The sequence below is a fragment of the Pangasianodon hypophthalmus genome, chromosome 26 (assembly GCF_027358585.1).
Source record: "Pangasianodon hypophthalmus isolate fPanHyp1 chromosome 26, fPanHyp1.pri, whole genome shotgun sequence".
Lineage (NCBI taxonomy): Eukaryota > Metazoa > Chordata > Actinopteri > Siluriformes > Pangasiidae > Pangasianodon > Pangasianodon hypophthalmus.
Genome location: NC_069735.1, coordinates 13,439,621 through 13,459,582, shown reverse-complemented (window position 1 = coordinate 13,459,582; position 19,962 = coordinate 13,439,621). Strand labels below are relative to the sequence as shown.

Sequence of the window (19,962 nt, the reverse complement as noted above, 5' to 3'; positions counted from 1 at the left end):
GCCTGAGGTCCACTGTGGTCATGGTAACTGCTGCTACTGTATGTGAATTTATTCAACTGTCTTCATTTCCTCTTAAAAAAGATTTTTATTTTCACATTTTCATTTAAACTCGCCAATAACACACTTGCACAGTACCATTATATAAATATTTGAGAAGCTTAGGTCTTTGTACTGTGGAATGGTAAAACTCTATTTAAAATCTGATGGAAAATGCAGATACAAATTAGCTAAACCTGTGGTATTTTTATTGTTGTTATATAAGAACAGTTGGATCATTCTTATTAACAACTTTGGAAAGGCATAAAATCACAAATCTGGAAAGGAGACCTAGACAGCTAGACTCAAACATTCAGGAAATACAATTACCTTGTTACCAGTTCGTCACAGTTCTGGCAGGTCAATATTCCCAGGTGTGCCCAAGATGCAATAGTCCAGCTCTTGATTGTCTAGGCCCAAATCCAGTTCAGGAAAAACGAAGCCTTCTTTCACTTTTCTTTGCTGCCTCCACTTGTAAAAATCAGTCCTGTAGGTGATCACACTTTTCAATTTACAGCCTTTCAGCTTTAACTCTTGGAAAAATGATTACCACCCCTTTAAGCACCACTAACCCGAAGTTTGTTCCTCACCATATCATGAATTGCCATGGGAGGGGAGTAGAGGAAGTGAACAAGGATTCACTTCATGTGGATTGGAATTAAGCCATGCTATTCATTTGAGCTCAATTTAGCAACACACAGCAGCTACACTATATGGCTAGAAGGTTGTTGACACCTGACCATCACACCCACATTTGCTTTTGAACATCTCATTGCAGATTTAGTCCCCCTTTGTAGTTATGATAACTTTGGGGATTTGCCCATTCAGCCACAAGAGCATTAGTGAGGTCAGGCACTGATGTTGGGCGAGGAGACTTTGGGCGCAATCAGAGTTCCAGTTCATCCCAAAGGTGTTCAGTGGGGTTGAGGTCAGAGCTCTGTGCAGGACACTTGACTTTTTCTACACCAACCTGGGCAAACCATGTCTTCATGGAGCTCGCTTTGTGCACAGGGGCGCTATCAAGCTGGAACAGGTTTGGGCCTCTTAGTTCCAGTGAAGGGAAATTTTAATGCTACAGCATACTAAGACATTCTATACAATTGGTTGCTTACAACGTTGTGGCAACAGTTTGTGAAAGAACCACATCTTCCCTATGTTTTTCTCAACTATTAGACAGATTTGAAATTACATCAGAGGTGTTAAAAAGACCAGAATTCTTTACTCAAATTAAAGTGCAATTACTCATCTGAATAAATTGTCTGGTAACGTTAACGATTCAAATTTATCACTCAAATTTACTTACAATATGAAAGTAAAACTGTCTCACATCACACACTGATTTTAGTTACCGATGGTAAATTAGTGCCTCTTTTACCAAGAACCAAGGAACTTTGGAAAACATTTTCTAAGTCTAACTAACAACACCTTTATTCAATTGTTACCTACAATTATAATGACTAGCTAAAATGCTAAATAGAAAATTGCTAAATGCAAAGTGTATGTCCTTGCAGCGACAACTAGATTACAGTGATGGGTATCAAGACTCGTTCTCTCCATCACATCTCTTAAAGTTTAGATTAGTTAGGAATCTGGATCAACTTCTTGAAGTTGTTTGATGCTAAAAAATGTTTCCTTTTGAAATTAAGTAAAAGTCAAAGGAATTGGGTGAAAGAAACTTCAAGTAAAGTACATTTTCCTTAACACCAGACAGTAATTATACTTTGTTACATTTCACCTCTTAATTTCATAACTGTCTTGTGGAATTGTCACTTCACTCTCTTCAAATCGCATGGTCTGCACTGTAGAGGCTTTTTAGTAGGATGGTTTCCAGTAAACATTTAAGTAGGTTGTGTAAAAAGGTCTTTATTAAAGATATCCAAAATAAAATTAAATCTCAATACAAGTCTTTAAAAGACAAATAAGTTAAAGCAACGTCATGGAAAACAAACATGTGCCTTTTTTGGTCAGTTCTACAGAGATGCAGTCAGTATACGTACAAAATCCTACACAACTGGTATGTAGAATACACGTTTAGACAATGTTCACTTCTGAAAGGGGTTCTGTTTATAAACTGAATAGGAAACGCTATAGAACATTCTTACATATAATGCTATAAGTGAGGAAAGTTCTCAACAACGTCCTCATTTTTGTCATGTTCTGTTTGTATACACATCTAAGCCATTAACTGTAACCAAGTCTACATGAAAAGTTAGCTGTTTTAGTTAACTCAGCGCATAGTGCTTTCCAGGGTTGGGTTTGAACATTTCTCCCAGTCAGTCCAATGTCAACAATGTCCTACAGCAAATATGTAAAAAAAAATTGCCAAGAAAAACTATACCTTTATAGGTTTGAGTGTACCGGAACAGGAAAGGTTAATGTGTTCAAAAGCAATAAAAATTACTTTAAACAGTTTTCCTTCTCCCATTTTGAATTAAAAACATTAGTTAATGTAGCTGTCTGGTTTAATATCCCTGAATGATTCATATTTCCATATTGAAGATGTCAGTGATATCCTCAGATTATTTTTCAAGATTAAATAAAAAAAATATAGGCCTCATATATACAGTTTGACATAAATTGTCCCTGGCTGCAACAGTTAAAAAAAGCAGGTTGTAGTATTTACATTAAAAAAATTACACTGAATTGTCAGATTAGTAGTTACTAGGTATTAGGTATGAATTGGATAAGTAGCACACCTTCCTAGATGTTTGCAATAACTGATGTAATAGAAAAACTGACTGGCAAAGTGATGATAAAGATTCCAGAAACACAGTAGAACATGTCCTAGAATGATAACAAGTCATGTTCACATTGAAAAATAGCTAGAAATAAAGCTGTGGATTAGCTGAACCTCGCAGATCTTTGGGCATGTTTTGAATTTACTGCTTTTCAGTACACATGAAGGTATGTACCCTTTGAGTCAACCCCAATCACATTTCTAGCTGTACATCTGTAGAAACCTGTGTCTCTTGGCGTGGGGTTCTGGATTATAAGGAAGCCCTGAGGGTGTATATACTTGTTTCCAAACAGGCGTGGCTGAGTACTGACAATTAACCTTGTTCTGTCTGGAGTCTCCCATGCCACTTCTGCCTTGGGGATACCAGTAGCTACACAATTCAGTTGAACAGCAACTCCTCTTCTGGCATAGGTGGTAGGAGGTGGGCCACTGGAGATTCGTGGTGAGTACGCAATTATAGCCACTGGGATTGTTAGCAAGGAGCTTCCATATTCGTTTGCGGCACGGCACGTGTAAGAGCCCCTGTCGTACACAGAAGCCTGCTGGATGGAAAGAGTACCATTTGGTAGAACAGCATAGCGACCTGCCCGTTGAGGTCGGTTTAGAACAACCCCACTTGGCAAAGTCCATGTAAGACGGACAGGGTCACTAGTAGACAGACAGTGCAACTGTAGGCTTTCACCATTTATCACACTAACAGGTGAGTTGTATCTGTTATTAATCTCTGGCTTCCGCCCTGGAGTCAGCACTACAGTCCTCTCAACCAGTCCACCAGCATTGCGCCCCAAGCATCGATACGTTCCCGCCTCTGACACAGCCGGGTTAGTAATTACCAAAGTCCCATCAGACCTGTGGTAGAACTTGTTAAATTGGGAGCCACTCATTAGTGGAGAACCACTAGGAAGAACCCAGGTCAATTGTGGTGCTGGGGAACCTTCAACAGAACAATTTAGCATCATTGTCCTGCCAACAGTTAGAGTGAAAGATTCCGTTTTAGGACTCTTGAGTCTTGGTTTCTCTATAATGTCCATCACATCAAGTTGTACCATGAGCCTTGCTTCCCCACCTTCGTTACGAGCAATGCAGGTTAATTTAGCTGTGTCGGTTACCCTTAATGAATGAATATCAAGTGTGCCATTTCGATGGACTGTCATCCGGGTTCCATAGTATGGTGCTGGCAGAATAACATTCTCTGGGAAAACCCATAGCACATGAGGAACAGGAGTACCAGAAGCCTCACAGTGGATCAGCTTTCTTTGATTCTTCATTGCAGACACTTTCAAAGAGTTTGTGGAGCCTCTTAGCCCATTGATAGCAGGAGGTGATACCAGGATTTCCAGCCTGGCCACTTTACGATCTTGCCCTGCACTGTTCCTGGCTAGACATGTGTAGTTCCCGCCATCAAAGCGCTGCACTTTCTGAATGACCAGTGTCCCATCATTATGGATCAAGTACTTGTCTGAGGCAGAAGGAATCACTCTATTTGTTGGAGAGAACCACAGTATATGAGGGTTAGGCTCTCCTTTGGCAGTACACTTCAGTGAGGCTGAATCTCCATACATGACCCTGATTACCTCAAAGGTCTTGTTTCTGATCACAGGTACATCTGCCACCACCTTGACATGTACTTTCATCTCATCTTTGCCAATCTGGTTCTCAGCATAACATGTGTAATCACCTTCCTCGTGCATCCCCACATCATTAAAGAATAAGGTGCCATTGTCAAAAACCACATATCTACTACTTGGACCACCACTGCTCCTGTCAGATTTCATAATGCTGTTGACCATAGTGCCATCAGGCAGAGCCCACTGGATCTGTGGGTTTGGTAGACCTGATGCAACACAGTCGACTTTCAGGTCACCCCCGTACATCACCTTCTGGTTGATCTGTGTCTTCTGCTCAATCTTGGCTGGCTTTGTCAAGATACTGACCTTAAGGGGTGCATAATCATCTCCCATTTTGTTATGTGCAGCACAAAGATAGTCACCTTCATCTTTCTCTGTTACAGAGTGGATAGACAGTGACCCATTGGCAAACACCTTGATTCGTGGATCGTAACTGGAAAACAAAGAATATTGAAGACATAATTTGAGTAAGTGGGTAAAAAATGTGAAATAAACTATAGTAATCTGTATGTGTACCTAATAAACTGTATTCACCAGTTTATTAGGTACACTTATTTAGTATATTCATTCAGCATTCTCTTCAGTAAGCACTTATCCTGGTCAGGGCTGTGGTGGATCCAGAGCCTTTTCCAAGAATGCTGGGTGTGAGGCAGGAATACACTCTCGATGGGACACCAGTCCACTGCAGGGCACCATTTACACACTCATTCACACCTACAGGCAATTTAGCATGGCCAATTCACCTATGTACCTGTGTGTTTTGGGGACGTAGGAGGAAACCAAATAACTTGGAACAAGTAAGTGTAACAGTAGGTATAATTTTACACCTGTATGGAAGGGGTATGTATCAGTTTATATGTGATTGAGTTAATTAATTTATGTTTTTATTACCTATAATGAGCATCCACAAGCTTTTTGGATGGAGTCCTCCAGATGACCCTCGGCTCTGGATCTCCCGCTGCAACACAGTCCAGTTGCAGCTTTCCCCCATAGATGACATCTGTTTTCTGTGGAGATGAGGAAGTAATCCTGGCTCTGGCTGATGCAATAGATTTTTTCACTGTCAAACTAACAGCTCTGGATGAAATCCCAACTGTATTAGTAGCCGTGCATTCATATTTCCCTGCATTTGCCGGACTCAACCCACGAATGTACAGGGTCCCATTGTTGAAAACAAAGAGGTTGAGGCCACTAACAAATTCTGAAGAATGAAGCTGCACACCATTTGGCATAGACCAGCTTATCGCAGGAGGAGGAGCACCTTTGGCACTGCAGTTCAGGTAGACAGTGCTGCCTTCTGGGAGTGTAATATTCTCATTCTTCAGTTGCTGGATCACTGGAGGTAAAGCAGCAACTGTAAGACGAACAGATATAGTGTCTGCACCAGCTGCATTGCTAGCAATGCACTTATAAACCCCACGATCTGTGTATGTAGCAGATTTAATCCGGAGTGTGCCATTGGCTAAAATTGAAATTCGATGTTCATGTGTACCAAGTGAGGGAGCTTCCATATGTACTATTGCCCTATTAGGGAGCACCCATGTAGTGCGAGGATGAGGGTTTCCTTGGGAACGACACTCCAAATCAATAGTATCTCCCAGGGTTTTGGTTATGTCTTGATAGCGTGGCTGAAACACCCTGGGGTGTTCAGCTAAGACTATCAAAGTGACCACCAATTTGTCTTGTCCATACTGGTTCTGGACACTGCAGAGGTACTGGCCTTGGTCTAATGGAAGGATATTGCGGATTGTGAGGGTGCCATTAGGGTGGACTTCAAATCGCTGAATCTTTGTGTTCTGAGTAATGCTGGCTCCTACAGAGGGATACAATGGCATTGATTAGGAGATTGCATATTGGTGCTAATAATAAACTGAAGGATTATGTGAACAGTTATTGAGTCACAATAACAATGATACCAGATATTGAGCAGGTGACCAGTTAGTGGCTATAAAAATCCTTTGTTCTATAACAACGATAATATTTAGCTGTCAGTTTAATTTAATATCCATGCCTCTGATTTATCAGTGTTAGAATGTTAGAGAAACAAAGTTTATTATTGGAAATATATAATAAACCAGTATGTGACACTGATTCTCTATTACCTTAAAATTTTACATTTTTACACTGATTCTCTATTACCTTAACATTTTATTTGCATATTAGCAAATGCAAGTATTTTAAGGTATTAATAGATGTATAGATGTTTAGATTTTAAGATGTTTTATTTACATCTTAAATATAAATCAGAATCTATGCATTAACTGATATATCCCTCTTTTGGAAAATGTACCTCATTGTGTTTACAGCTTAAATTCATGCTGCTGAAAACTGAACATAAACCAAAACATTAAGGTCTTTTTACAGAAACAAATAATTCTCTGTTTTCAACATAAACCACTGAGGGCATTCCTTCCAGATGATGAGGCCTGTAAAGAGGTCAGCAATAGGGAAATGACATCATATTCAGTTTAGCTAAAATGTGGTAACTGTGGGATTTAAAAAAAAAAATTTCTGTCATAAATCAATATCTCTCAGTGCAAAATGGTTCGGTCGGCTGTTTTAAATTAACATGCATTAAATGCAAACACACATAAACTAAACAAAAGCCAAATTACTGTATTACCTTTTACAGAGTCACTATGATCTGTGTGATGAAATTTTATTTTTTCATTTAATCAGATCATATTGTGATAATGATTATATTACCTTTTATGGCATGGCAAAATATTAGCAGTGTTTTACAAATAAAAACATTTTTAACAACATTACCATATTTTGGATTGTATTAACTAGCATCTATCAGATCTAGAAGTATTTAGAAGTATACCTGTTGAGATCTTAGTCCAGGAGAGGAAGGGTCTAGGCTCTCCTACAGCCACACAGGGTAGATAGGCATCAGATTCAGCCTGTACTGTCACTGTGCTAATATTGGTGTTGATAATCTTAGGCCGTCCTCTTCTGGCTGGGATAACTGGCTTTTGCTGAGAATGATCGACACTGTAGGTGGATGTAGGATGGTGGATAAAGGAAGAACTACCATTTGGCTTCACAGGAAGGGTTTGTCTTGGAGGAGGAACTAGGACTTCTGGGGTAGTTGTGGGAACTTTAAGTGTAGTTTGTGGTTTTGGCTTTTTGGTGCTTAATTCAGTGTCAGTGCTATCTGTTTTAATATGTTCTGATAGACTTGTTGAATGAAATTCAGTTGGCCTGTTTCTATTAGGTGACCTGATACTCTGCTCTGGGTTTACAATTCTTTCTCTGTGTCTGTCAGGAATATGATTTGGACTGTCAGGTATACCTGACCTGCCCCAAATGGAAGGTATATTCTGGAAAGATGTATGTGGGTGGCTTACAGAGGGTCTACATCTCTTTGGAGTTGTTGGAGGCAGTGTTGTTACTGATAATGTTTTTGGTGGTGGTGTTGTTGTTGGAGTATTAGCAGTAATTGCTGTTGTTGTTTTCAGGGTGGTGACAGGGTTATGATCTTCCATCAGAGGTACAGTATTTTCTTCTGCAATTTCAGCCTTCCTACCTGAGACTGTTTCTTGTTTTCCATTAGGTGAAGCACTGTTTAGTTTTGTTGTAGTGGCCATACCAGATTGTTGAGCATTTTGGGATGTTATGAACCTCTCTGTTGTAACCTGAGAATTCTCAGGAGCCCCCTCATAGATGTTTGCTTTTGTTGAACCGCTAGGGATTTCTGAGTCATGGCTTGCAATGATTTCATGCTGGGTTCTCACAGCAGATGAGGGGAAAGGTTTAAGTGAGAACGCCTTCACAAGCTCCTTGGATGGAGTCACAAATTTATTTTCACTAGACTTATACTGATTTTCTGCTTTGTCTAGACTTGCACCTGGTATTGCTTCTGATTGTGTTTGAGGACTCTCAGAGGATGTGTCATATTTTATCCCTGAGCTGGGATGTCCTGTAGTGCTTTCACTTTCTGCCTCTTCAAAATGTATTCCCATCAGGGGATGGAGGCTTATAACTGTCTCATGGTCAGTAGATGGAGTGTTCTGAATTAGAGGAGGTAGAGTAGAAACTGTTTCTCTGTGTATGTTTGATTGTCCTATAAAACCTAAGGATGTTGATGAAGACACTGACAACACTGTATTGCCTAGGGATATATTATGTGGTATAGCATATGGCAATGGTGTATGCTCTGCTTCTGACACTTTCTCACTGACAGAAGTATCAGGGGATATAGTATTTCTGATGTCCAATAAAGGGTCTGATCTGTTTTCATTACTTGTTTCACTAAGTGATGTTGCCTGGATGTCAGTAAGTGGAACAGTGCTATTCACTTTGGCTCCAATGCTCATAACCCCTGTAGATGTTGCTATTTTCGACTCAGATGTGGCAGTCATCTTGGTGACCTCAGAAACAATGGCTAAAGTAGTGGGCTTTGGTGTGATATTCATGAAGTATGCAGATTGGGACAGTATTGGTTTTGTACTTTTTCTATTAGGCTTTCTTCGTCTGCCATTATTCTTACGTTTTGAATTGGATGAGACCCTAGCATGTGAGGGAGGCTTAAGATTAATTGAGGTAGTATGCGTTCCTCTGTCATTTTCTAAAGTGGATTGAGATCTTGGTGCCATAGTGGTAAGCACTGGAATTTGTGAACTGTCATGTTTCTCTTGCAATGCAGTTTTTGCAATGTCAGTAGATAGACGAGTAGCATAATAATTTTTCGGGTTTTGTTCTTCAAAAACCATAGATGTGGTGGATATTGGACTGTGGTCAGACTTTCCTTGATAAACCTCAATTCCATGGCTTTTTAAAATGCTATCTTCATTATCACCAGCATTGTCATTCCCATCACCTCTAGCCCTGGGAATTGCTTCAGTTTCTTTGCTACCCAACGTGTGGCTTTGGTTATGTTGAAAAAGAGTTGTGCTCTCAACAGTGCTCACTTCATCCCACTTGGCAATATCTGCATCTATCACTGAATGAGCAGTAGGCTGTGGACCAATTGTGGTATATGCAGCATCAATCAAGTCAGAATCTTGGTTGACTTCGGGTGCAGCGATTTGGTAGGTTATGTGTATCTGATCTTCAGCATCCAGTGGTTTTATATCTAAGCTGAGTGCAGTGGTTTGCACCGATGTCTCTGATGCTGTGACTGTGTGTGATGCTTCTTGTGGTGTTGCTCTGGTTGTACTACTATCTGGTATTGATCCCTCCATTCTCTTAAGAGATTCTGATTGCTTTGTGATAGCAGTGTCGACCTGCTGTAATCTATTTGTGCTAGTCAAAACAGAACTTGTTGTAGTTGTAGTCGTTTTTGCATTGTCACCACTATTGCGGACTTTTGCCAGAATGTTAGCCCAATGCTCTGGATCTATCTGGCCATTTGACACATTGATTCTTCTCCTTATTTCTGTCCGGTTACTCCTTTCAGCTCCCTTAGAGATTATTTGTCTTCTTGGCAAGGGAGGACGTCTCCACACCTTTCTGGTTGGGTGTCCACCCCGTACAGGAGCATTTGGAATTCTCCTTTTATAAGAGGTATCCAATTGTTCAAAAGTTTTTGCTTCAGGCCCTTCATTTTCATTGTCCCCAGATGCTTCCACATCATTATTTATTGGAGCTTTTATTTTGGTTGAGACTCCTTCTGCAGGCTGAGGTCTACTGGAATATTTCCTTATAGGATGTCCTCCGGAGGGCCTTGTCAGAGTTACTTTTGTGGCTAATGAGTCCACACCATGTTGAGTTTCAGCCACACATTTATAAAAACCATTGTCTGAGAGCTGGCTATTGCGAATGGTTAAAGTTCCATTTGAGGCCACAAACATCCTGGATAAATTTGACCATGTGTTTATAATAGTGTTGTCTGGCAGGATCCAATTTATATCTGGATCAGGAGAACCCAGGGCTACACAGGGAAGAGAAACAGGCCTGCCAGCGACTCCTGCCATAGGTTCAGCCATACCCTCACTTCCAGGAGCTGGAGTAGAAGAGTCCTCCACTGTCAGACGAAAGGGAAGAATACTTACATCACCTACCACTATTGCTATACAGTAATAAACACCTGAGTCCGAGTGATCCACAGCTGTTATAGCCAACAAACCAGATGGAGACACTGTGATCCTGTTATCGCTGCTTTGATATGGGGCCTCAACTTTAGACCCATTGGGCAGCATCCACTTTATTGATGGGTTCCCTGAGCTGTGCACATTGCAGTGCATCTGAATTGGGTTGCCCACCACAACAACCTGAGATATTTTGGTGCTGTTTCTGGACTCTATCAAAACCCACTGTCTCCTCTGTTGCCTCTCTTCCTCTGCCTCTACCAACTGTGTTAGATGGGTGCTGAGAGTTAGTCTAACCCTTTTACTTGTGGACTGAGGTCTATTTAACTGTAAGTTCACTGCTGACTGCATTATCCATGCAGGTTCTGCCACCATATTGGCTTTCATGCCAGTGAAGTAAACAGCATCCATTTCTGCATCCTGCCGATACCTGTAGCTAATATGAGGGTCTTTGCTCAACATAATCTCCCTTTTCAGGTGAGCAGGTACATCACTATAATACGCAACAAGTCTCCATAGCTTTTCATAAGTGCCCCTGTCAATTGGGCATTCTAGATCTAATGTCACAGTGACATTTGTGTTAATCTGAAATGAGTTAACATGGTTCCAGTTCATTCTGGTCGACTTGGTCGGTTCATTGACATGACAATTCAGATCTACTTGGTTTCCATGTTCGTCTGTCAAGCCAAGTGAAACATTCCCAAGAGGTTGACTGAAGTCATCTAATGTCATGAGTTCACTCTCTGTGTCCAGGGTAGAGGTCCTGTGAGGGGCACTAATGACAGGACTAGTGCATTTTGGGTTGTCTAGCTCCCGAAGATCTTTTTTCTTTAGTTGTCTAGGAGAGAAACACACAGGGCACAACTGTCCTCCAGGGAAAGCTCTATCTTTCTTGCATTTGAGTACATCTGCTGAGAAAAGAGTTCATGGATTAATAAGAGATATGGTAATGTATAGTAATCTGCTAAAGGCACTAATAGAATTAAACTGACATTAAAAAAAAAAAATCAAACATCAGACAGCGTCAGCAACATACAAGTCTCAATTCTCAGCATTTCCCACACTTCTTAAGTGATCTTTAAAGCATCTTTAAAGATCTTTATAAGCATTGATATATTACATATACAGTATAACAGTTGCACAATAATATTCTCCCGCTGTAACTATTATATCCACAGCTACCACTTTAACTAATTCCCTCTTTAATAACAGCTTTATCCTGGTCAGGGTTGCTATGGATCTGGAGCCTATCCTAGGAACACTGTGCACAAGTGGGAATACATCACAGACCACCATGCACACCCACATTCACACACTCATTTAAACGTAGGGGCAGTTTAACATTGGCAGTTTACCTATTGGAATGTTTTTGTAAGGTTTGAGGGAACCAGAAAACCTAGAGGAAACCCACATGATGCGAATATGCAAAGCTTACACACAGAGAGTAACCTGAGCTCAAGATTGAACCCTGCTGATGTGAGGCAGCAACACTACCCATTGCACCACTGTGCTGCTCATTCCCTGTTTTGCAATGTAACTTATATAGAACATGATGCTGACCTGGTGCACTTGAGCTCCACTCTTTGAACCATTTTATCCTACAGTCACAGGTCCAGGGGTTCTCATGCAAGAACAAGTTCTCCAGTTGAGGCATAGTAGCTAACATCTTTTGTGATAGTGTTGTAAGCCCATTCTCGGACAGGTACAGGTGCTTCAGAGTGGACATGGGGAAGTAGCTGAGTACAGAGAAAGTTGCAAAGGTGGCTGGATGGAGCTGCTGCAGACGGTTGCCTTCCAACTGAAGCAGGCGGAGAGAGGTGAGGCCTTGGAATGCATCCGGGTGTATGAACTCCAGATGGTTATGGTCCAGGTGCAGCCTTGCTAAATTCCAGAGACCTTGAAATGTGCGTCTACTAATGATCTTCAGCTTGTTGTAGCTCATCTTCATCATCTGAGAGGGTATAGAGCAAAAACAAAAAAAAAATGCAACATTTTGGTATTTATGATTTTGTCCAAATAAAATAATGACAAAAAAAAAAAGAGCCAGTATACTCCACTCACCTGAAGAGATATTAGATCATGAAATGCTCCATCAGGAATGTTATGAATATTATTCCCATGCATCATAAGGAGTTCTAGCTTTCGCATACCAGCAAAAGATCTGTCTGTTATTCGGTTTATTGTGTTGAACCTGAAACAAGACCAATTACAGTACACAATAATTCTTCAGACCTAAGATCTAGTCCATAAATATTCTGTCTAAAAATTGATGAAGATGAAATATTTAAGCAGGATTTTAAATCATGATTTGGAGGAATGCTATGTTGTGTCTTGAGCTTGTGTCTAAATCATATGGGGAGACAGGTGTGTGTTCATCCAGTTCATTTTGATTAGCAATGAGGAAGAAAACAGTAGTGGCTTTATTTGGTATGGTGGCTGAGAGACAGTACTAAACAGAATCCACAACACAATTTTGACTATAGAAAGTCTGACAACACAGTAAAATGTAAAGAAACAGGATCTCTGTGCAATTAGGGAAAATAGCACTAATGCTAGCTAATAGTTCCAAAATACTTTTTCCATTTTGTGAAGTCCTTCTAAGGCAGAAACTTATATTTTGTAATTCTTACTGTGCAAATACTCCATTTTTAGTAAGTAAGGAATACGTTGCAAATGGACAGTCAATGCAGGTAGCTAGCCTTAAATTGTTTAACATGCCATTAAGTATGCTAGGTAAATAGTCTAAATAGCAATGCCTTTCTATTAGTTAGTTAGTTGCTTAGAGCTACATTATTAACTCTTTTCGCATCTTACTAAACCCTATATTCCATGGACAGGTTTATTTAACATTGTGATTTTCCTCTCATCCTTTACCGTTATTGGACATAAAATGGTAGCGAAGTGACAATAGCCACATATGTCTTCTAGTATCGTTTCTATAGTAACAGCCTACTCACAGTGACTTGTATGAAGATCTGCCTCATAAGATAAATCTAATAATCAACTGATAAAACATGTTGTTATTTAACAATAATGAAAACCATCTAATCACTGAAATTGTAAAGTTTCCTGGAATTTATGGAAGGAGTCTAAATGGAGTGATAAAAGGAGCTAACCTGATTTGCAGCATTAAACATTACTGTAACTGGATAAAAAGTATGATGTATCATTCTTTAATAAGTTAAAAATTGGAATCGTAAGAGTTACTCTGCTTTGCACTGATCAGCATCACACCGCCCCATTGTTGATTATTTTCCTATAATAGCATGCCCTCAAGCATTTTATTCCGTACCTAAAAATGTTTCTTAAAGTATGTAGCTAGACTAGCTAGCTTATCTCATTTGTGCATGTAGTATGAGAAAACGTGCCACAGACAAACATAAAAATGTTTTAAAATAAAAGATAATTTTGTGGTGTTGTCAACCCCTTGTTTATGCGTTGATGGATTTGGGTTTAAGAAAAATTTGTAGTGTTGCGATTGTCGTCAATGGTCAATGGACAAGTGCAGCTACATTCAGTGTGGAGTTCTGCATGAACCTACATACAATTATGACAATAGGCAATAGTGTGCAAATGCATTTTATGCAAATATAGTTTGTGCACTATGTAAGGGCACCTGTGCAAATGAAATATATACTTTTTTAAATCTTAGCTAGACTATCACCCAGCAAAGATAAGGGATGTGGTGGTAAAAGCAGTCAGTTTGCCTAAAGGTGTCTAAAACCTTGCTAGCTAAGTGTGGTTTCCTTTATCATGCTTTAATAAAGTTGTTGTGTAGCTACCTGCCCTAGTGAAATGGACATAAGTGTAATCAATTCAGTTTGTAATCAGATATGGTCTGTCAATATGTCCGTGCTGCTCCTGTGCCACAGTCAAAATGAAATCTTTAAATGCAGTTTCCTCCCTTTTCACTTTTGGGGGACCACGCTTACCCTAGGTTCATGCGCTCCACTTGTCGGGACACGCCAGCAGGCACCGTGAGCAGAGAGCGAAACGTGCAGTGAACCTCTCCGGGCTGCGGGCACGCGCACGGACGCGGACAGCCTCGCGCGCTTCTCGCCAGCGCCGCCAGCGTAAAGAGAGTCAGCACGCGCACAACACAGCGGCCCATCTTCAGCTTCACAGCTGCAGCCAAACTTTTACAAAACCACTGTGGAGCACCACAATAATCATCAAGACTGAAATGCAAAGCAGTATGCAAAAAAAAAAAAATAAATAAAATAAAATAAAATAAAAGTGAAACGCACTGTGGGAAATAACGATGCTGTCTTTTATTTCTTGAACTGCAATATATGCATTACAAAAAGTTTAAACTTTTTTGCACTAAAATTCAAGCATTTGACTCAACCTGGGTGCAACTGCAAGAAAAAAATAACCATGAAATTAATAAAACAGGACTGAAAGACTTACCTTATATGCTCTGTGTTATTAAAGTCGTTTTTCTACTAAATTTCAACATGACTTTCATTCATTCTTCTCCTGAAAAGTTTCTTTTCGAGTGTCAACGTGGACTGCAACACTGAAGCAATGGTGAAGAAACAACAAATCCAGAACGTTTTCATTCATGGAAACTTTTCACAGAATACCCCACAATTTCTCTGTATCCACTGTCACTCCAATGCAATAGCCATAAAGACAACCAAAAAGCTATAAATAAAAATAAATATGTTCCTTTCAGCCTGGGAATTCCATATAGTCTGTCTGTTGCTCTGCAGCTGCTTCTGCGTTTAGTTTAGAGAACTTTTGAGAGGGTTTTTTTTCTGGCAGATGAGTGTGCTTTAGGGATGAGGAGGAGTGGCTGAGCGCGCGCTCTTCACGCTCCTTCCTTCCCAAACACTTCCACTGAGGGCTGGACAACTGAGTGACTTTCCTCAAACACTGATCCAGGGAGGAAAAGATGCTTCGGTGCACTAAGAAACAAATCAGGAAATTGACTCACATTTTCCACTTAAGCTCAGTGCAGCCAATCAGCCAAGATGTGTTTGGTGTCAAAATTCTTCTTTAGTTTTGCACTGGAGCTGGGTAATGGAAACATACGATCAGCAGGCAGCTTTGGGGTACAGGGAGCTCACTGGAAGAGGTTCTGTGCTGGTGATTGGAAGGCTGTGAGTTCAAATTTCAAGGCTTATAGAGAGCCAATTTGGGGGTAAGACCCTCAGTCTTGGATAAAAACATCTCTCAAATGTATAAATGTAAAGCATGTGGGACTCCCATGAAGAAATCATCAGACACCTGTTTCAAATCGAACTGAGTTTTCTCAGAATATTAGATTTGCATTCTACTATATGCATGTAATAATAATAATAATAATAATAATAATAATACAGACAAAATGAAACAATAATAATCAATAAAAAATAATAGATTTAATAAATTAAATTATAAAAAACAATAATAAGTGCAGCTGTAGATAAATAATAATAATAATAATAATAAGTATTCTTCTTATTATTATTAATACTACTACTACTACTACTATGTAAAGTTCATGAGTCTAAAGGAAGATACAACACAAAACTGATATAGAACTTCCACATTGCTTACAAGAGAGCAAAATACCATTAATCTAGTGACCTAATATTCTTCCTTATATTCCATTTTAATTATTAAATTTGATAAAATACAGAAAGAATGTAATAACTCATCTAGCCGAAAGCATCTAATAATCGCTGGTCTTGAAAATGCTTGTTATTTCTGTGACAAGCTGAAGTGGCTTCCTGTTAAATGGCTAAACGTCTTCTTAAGTAAAGTTCAGGCAGGGTTCAAAGCCTTGTCATTTACTTTTCAGCTCTCAGTCTCCCACCACACACACACACACACACACACACAGTACCCTAACCTATGAAGTTTGTGGTCTTTATGAGTCACTGCTGGAGCATTTAGTGTTTCAAAGTTACCAAACAAGCAAGGTCAAAGGTCGCAGCCTCCTGCCCTTGTTCTTGACTCCATCTAACGTCATGTGTCACTTTAAGCAAATAGCACTTCTGCATGAAAACACCAAGTAGGTGCTGTCATCGTTAACGTCTAATAATACTGTCTATGAGGTTCTGAACACACAATGCATTCAATTATGCACTAAATGTAGAGAGAAAACTATAACAAAAAATCTGACATATCTGTGGATATAAAACATGACAGAATATTGGAAGTACATCTAAAAAAAAAAAAAAGAGTTTAAATGCACGCAATTAGGTTGGATCACTTTCACAGTTTAAAAAATGTCCTTAATTACAATTGCTCCATCCATATCAGGTTTTTTGGAGCCTTAAATATAAAAACAGTTAATAAATAGATAAATAGAAAGTAAGACACACACACCTGCTGATTGGTAGGAAGCAAGTTATCGTGACCAGCACTAGTCACTATACAGGATGGTTATGCTACATGGTCTTTAAATGTACTCCCAGGAAGCATTAGGGGTCGAGCATTAGGGGTCGATGGCGCACATGGAGAATTCTTCTGTGGATTCTTCTATCACACAGGAGTCCAGTATAGATTGAGAAAGAGCAGGCTTACTGTGTCTGAGCAAAGCACCATGACGCTGAAAAATAAACCCAACAAAAACGAGTCTGACGTCTCAGACATATGGAGGTCGGCTGTGTCTCAAGACTACTGAGCAGAACTGAAGGTGAGACACACTTTACTGACCCTCAACTGAGAAGTCTGTCTGGAGTCAATGCCACATAGAAACATTTACGATGTGTTTACTGTAAGAAAACTAACAAACGCTGGATGGTTGAAAGGTTGCTTGTAGATAACCCATCTACTGAACATCAGCAGACTTTTTATTAGACATTTCACAGACATAAAGTGCACTGGGATTTTTCCAGAAGCAAATTTGGCTCAGTTAATAACTAAAAAAAAGTACTTCCAGCAATATGTGTAGTCTAGAAAAAAAAAAAAACATTGGATGTCGCTCTGGCTGAATTCTGGCAAACTGCCAAAAGTCATGTTTTGACCAAAATTTGATTTTTCTGCCTTTAACCTCAAAGTTGAGGTTTGAGACCCTTAAGAAACCAGAAGAAGTGTCACAATATATAATATATTGTAATATATGTCACCAAACACGTATGTAATGGACTCGTCCATCTTCAGTAAGTGCTTTATCCTGGTCAGGGTTGTGATGGAACCATGGGAACACACCCTAGATGGGACACTAGTTCATTACAAGGCACCACTCACCTACACATTCACATTCACGCAAGGGCAAATTTAAGATCGTCAGTCCTCCTTGAAGACAGGCATGTCTTCAGGAAGTGGGAGGGAACTAGAGAATCTGGAGGAATAGTCATGTCGGAGAACATGCAAAACTCCACACAGACACTAACCTGAAGTCAGAATTGAACCAGGGACCCTGGAGCTGTGAGGTAGCAACATTAGCCTTTGCACTGTGCTGCCTGTATGTAATATATTGCAAAATTTGCCAAAATAACGTGAGAATGTTTTTATTTATAAATTTAATCTTAGATAGACTATCTTCTGGCAAAGATAAGGGACGTGGTGGTAAAAACAGTCAGTTTGCCTAAAGGTATCTAAAACCTTGCTAGCTAAGTGTGGTTTCCTTTATCATGCTTCGATAAAGTTGTTGTGTAGCTACCTGCCCTAGTGAAATGGACATAAGTCTAATCAATTCAGTTTGTAATTAGATACTGTTTGTCAAAATGTCTGTGATGCTCCTGTGCCACAGTCAGGAAAAAATGTAGTTTTCATAACTACATACAGTAGAAAATGTCAAGATTTCACCATGTGAAGGGATTTGCCAGGCCGCCACATATATCTGCTGAAGGTGTAATTTATACTTAGGCTTAATCTGTGTCTGAAAAACAATGAGACCTGGGGAAAGATCCTAGCTTTAACTACGAAACACTAAAGGATTTAGTGTCTCTGATCTACATTTGATTACAGGCCACGCAGACATGTTGTATATCCAGATTGCTCAAAAAAAAAACCTTTGTTAGAATTAAAATCAAAGCTCACACCTGTCTCTTAAACAGACACACTACTGCTTCAGTAGCGATGCGTATTCCACCTGGTTAGCACATGTTAGCATTACCCATCTCCTGAAGGTTCTAGCAGTGATCCAGACTCGCCTGTCGTCCTGTGACAGGGTCGCGGCTTTGTACATGCTTGACCTCTAAGAAAACAGCCTTCAGGTGTAGGGTCAGCCTGTTGTCAATCAAATTATATGGGGTACAAAAGAGAGTTTCATGCTTCAAACTGAGGGAAAGAAGAAACAATCAATCGTAGTCATGAATTCACACAAATGAGTTAACTTATATAAAAATTGAGGTTGAGGTTAGGAAAAGAGGTGAGGTTATAGGTTTCTGCCTTTCATACATCTTGAATGAATATGAATTTGTGCGAGGTGAGGTTGAATAAGACAGATGCCTTCAGAATACGGAATTTTAACGGAAAGTATTATAATAATAAATCTATCACACCTGACACAGGAAATAAATACAGTTCCTATTTTCCTTCCCAGGAAAACGTTTTTCTGAATATTACCACCCCAGTCATCTGGTCTTCTCCTTATAATCCGTAGCATGTTCTTCGTTTCTCTGCCTATGAATCAAATTGAGTAAGAGTCTCTGGTTTATGCTGGTCCAGCACCAGCTTTTGCTTGCCCAATTGGTGAGCCCAGTGCTTATAAATAAAGTCACATAATTAATCTCAGAAATAGATCAAACATGCAATGCAGAGTTTCCACTGAGTGACACATATGACAGTTATGAACCATCCTGTTTAAGCTTCCCTCCCACCATTCAGTGGGTTTCCTCTGAAAAGGACCATCTGTGGCTCTGTACTGACCTGGATCTCCATGCAGCTTAGCAACAATAAACAGCACTTCACTTTTTATCCTGTGACCTCATATTTCAGTTTATTTACCATGGTGGCTTACTCTGTTCTGCATAGATGTTTGAAAGAAGACAGCGTAGCACCAAAAATGCATGACATACTGTATGAAGAAGCTGAAATTGAAATTTATGGTTAGTTAAAGAAGTCAAGAAGGGATCAGTGTTGCCAAGTTAGTAACTTTGTTGCTAGATTTGGTAACTTTGTAAAAAAAAAAAAAAAAAAAAAAAAAGAGACTAGCAACAAATCTAGCGAGTTTGGTAGCAGACATTAGCAACTGTTTGGCACTCAGTATGGCTCTCCGGCTCACATCACAGCTGCTGGTTATACTGAATATACAATTTTAAACTCTTTAATAAACAATAATTGTAGTTGTTGACCAATTGCTGTGGTATAAGGGGATAAAACTATTTGAGACATGCTGTTACAGGAAAATAACCACCACCCTAGAAAACAGCACCACCCCAGTGTTGATTACTTTCTAATAACAAAATGCCTCAAAGTGTTTTATTACTTGCTTAGCTTCCTACAGTGGCTTGGAGCCCTATTAGAGATTTTTAGGATTGCAGATATAACATTTCGTTCTGTAGGAGAGGGTAGTATGGTGCACATGCTTCTAAATGTTTTGTGAAAATGGCTCTTCAAGGTTTTTTTTTTTTTTTAAATAGTTAAG

General features: G+C 39.6%; 1 protein-coding gene across 2 annotated transcripts; it reads right to left on the bottom strand.

Annotated features, from left to right (window-relative positions):
- Window positions 1-1,883: 1,883 nt before the first annotated feature.
- mxra5a (matrix-remodelling associated 5a) lies at window positions 1,884-15,542 on the bottom strand. 2 transcript variants are annotated; one of them, XM_026932116.3, is made up of 7 exons: window positions 14,847-15,542; window positions 14,369-14,586; window positions 12,498-12,627; window positions 11,997-12,387; window positions 7,229-11,347; window positions 5,293-6,214; window positions 1,884-4,834 (listed from the first exon to the last, which is right to left on the bottom strand). In XM_026932116.3, the coding sequence occupies exons 2-7, from the start codon at window positions 14,545-14,547 to the stop codon at window positions 2,926-2,928; spliced, it is 7,650 nt and encodes a 2,549-aa protein (XP_026787917.3). In that variant the 5' UTR covers window positions 14,548-14,586; window positions 14,847-15,542; the 3' UTR covers window positions 1,884-2,925. The 2 variants fall into 2 exon arrangements, with proteins under 2 accessions (XP_026787917.3, XP_026787918.3); XM_026932117.3 differs by having other exon boundaries at window positions 7,229-11,344; window positions 14,847-15,541.
- Window positions 15,543-19,962: the final 4,420 nt, after the last annotated feature.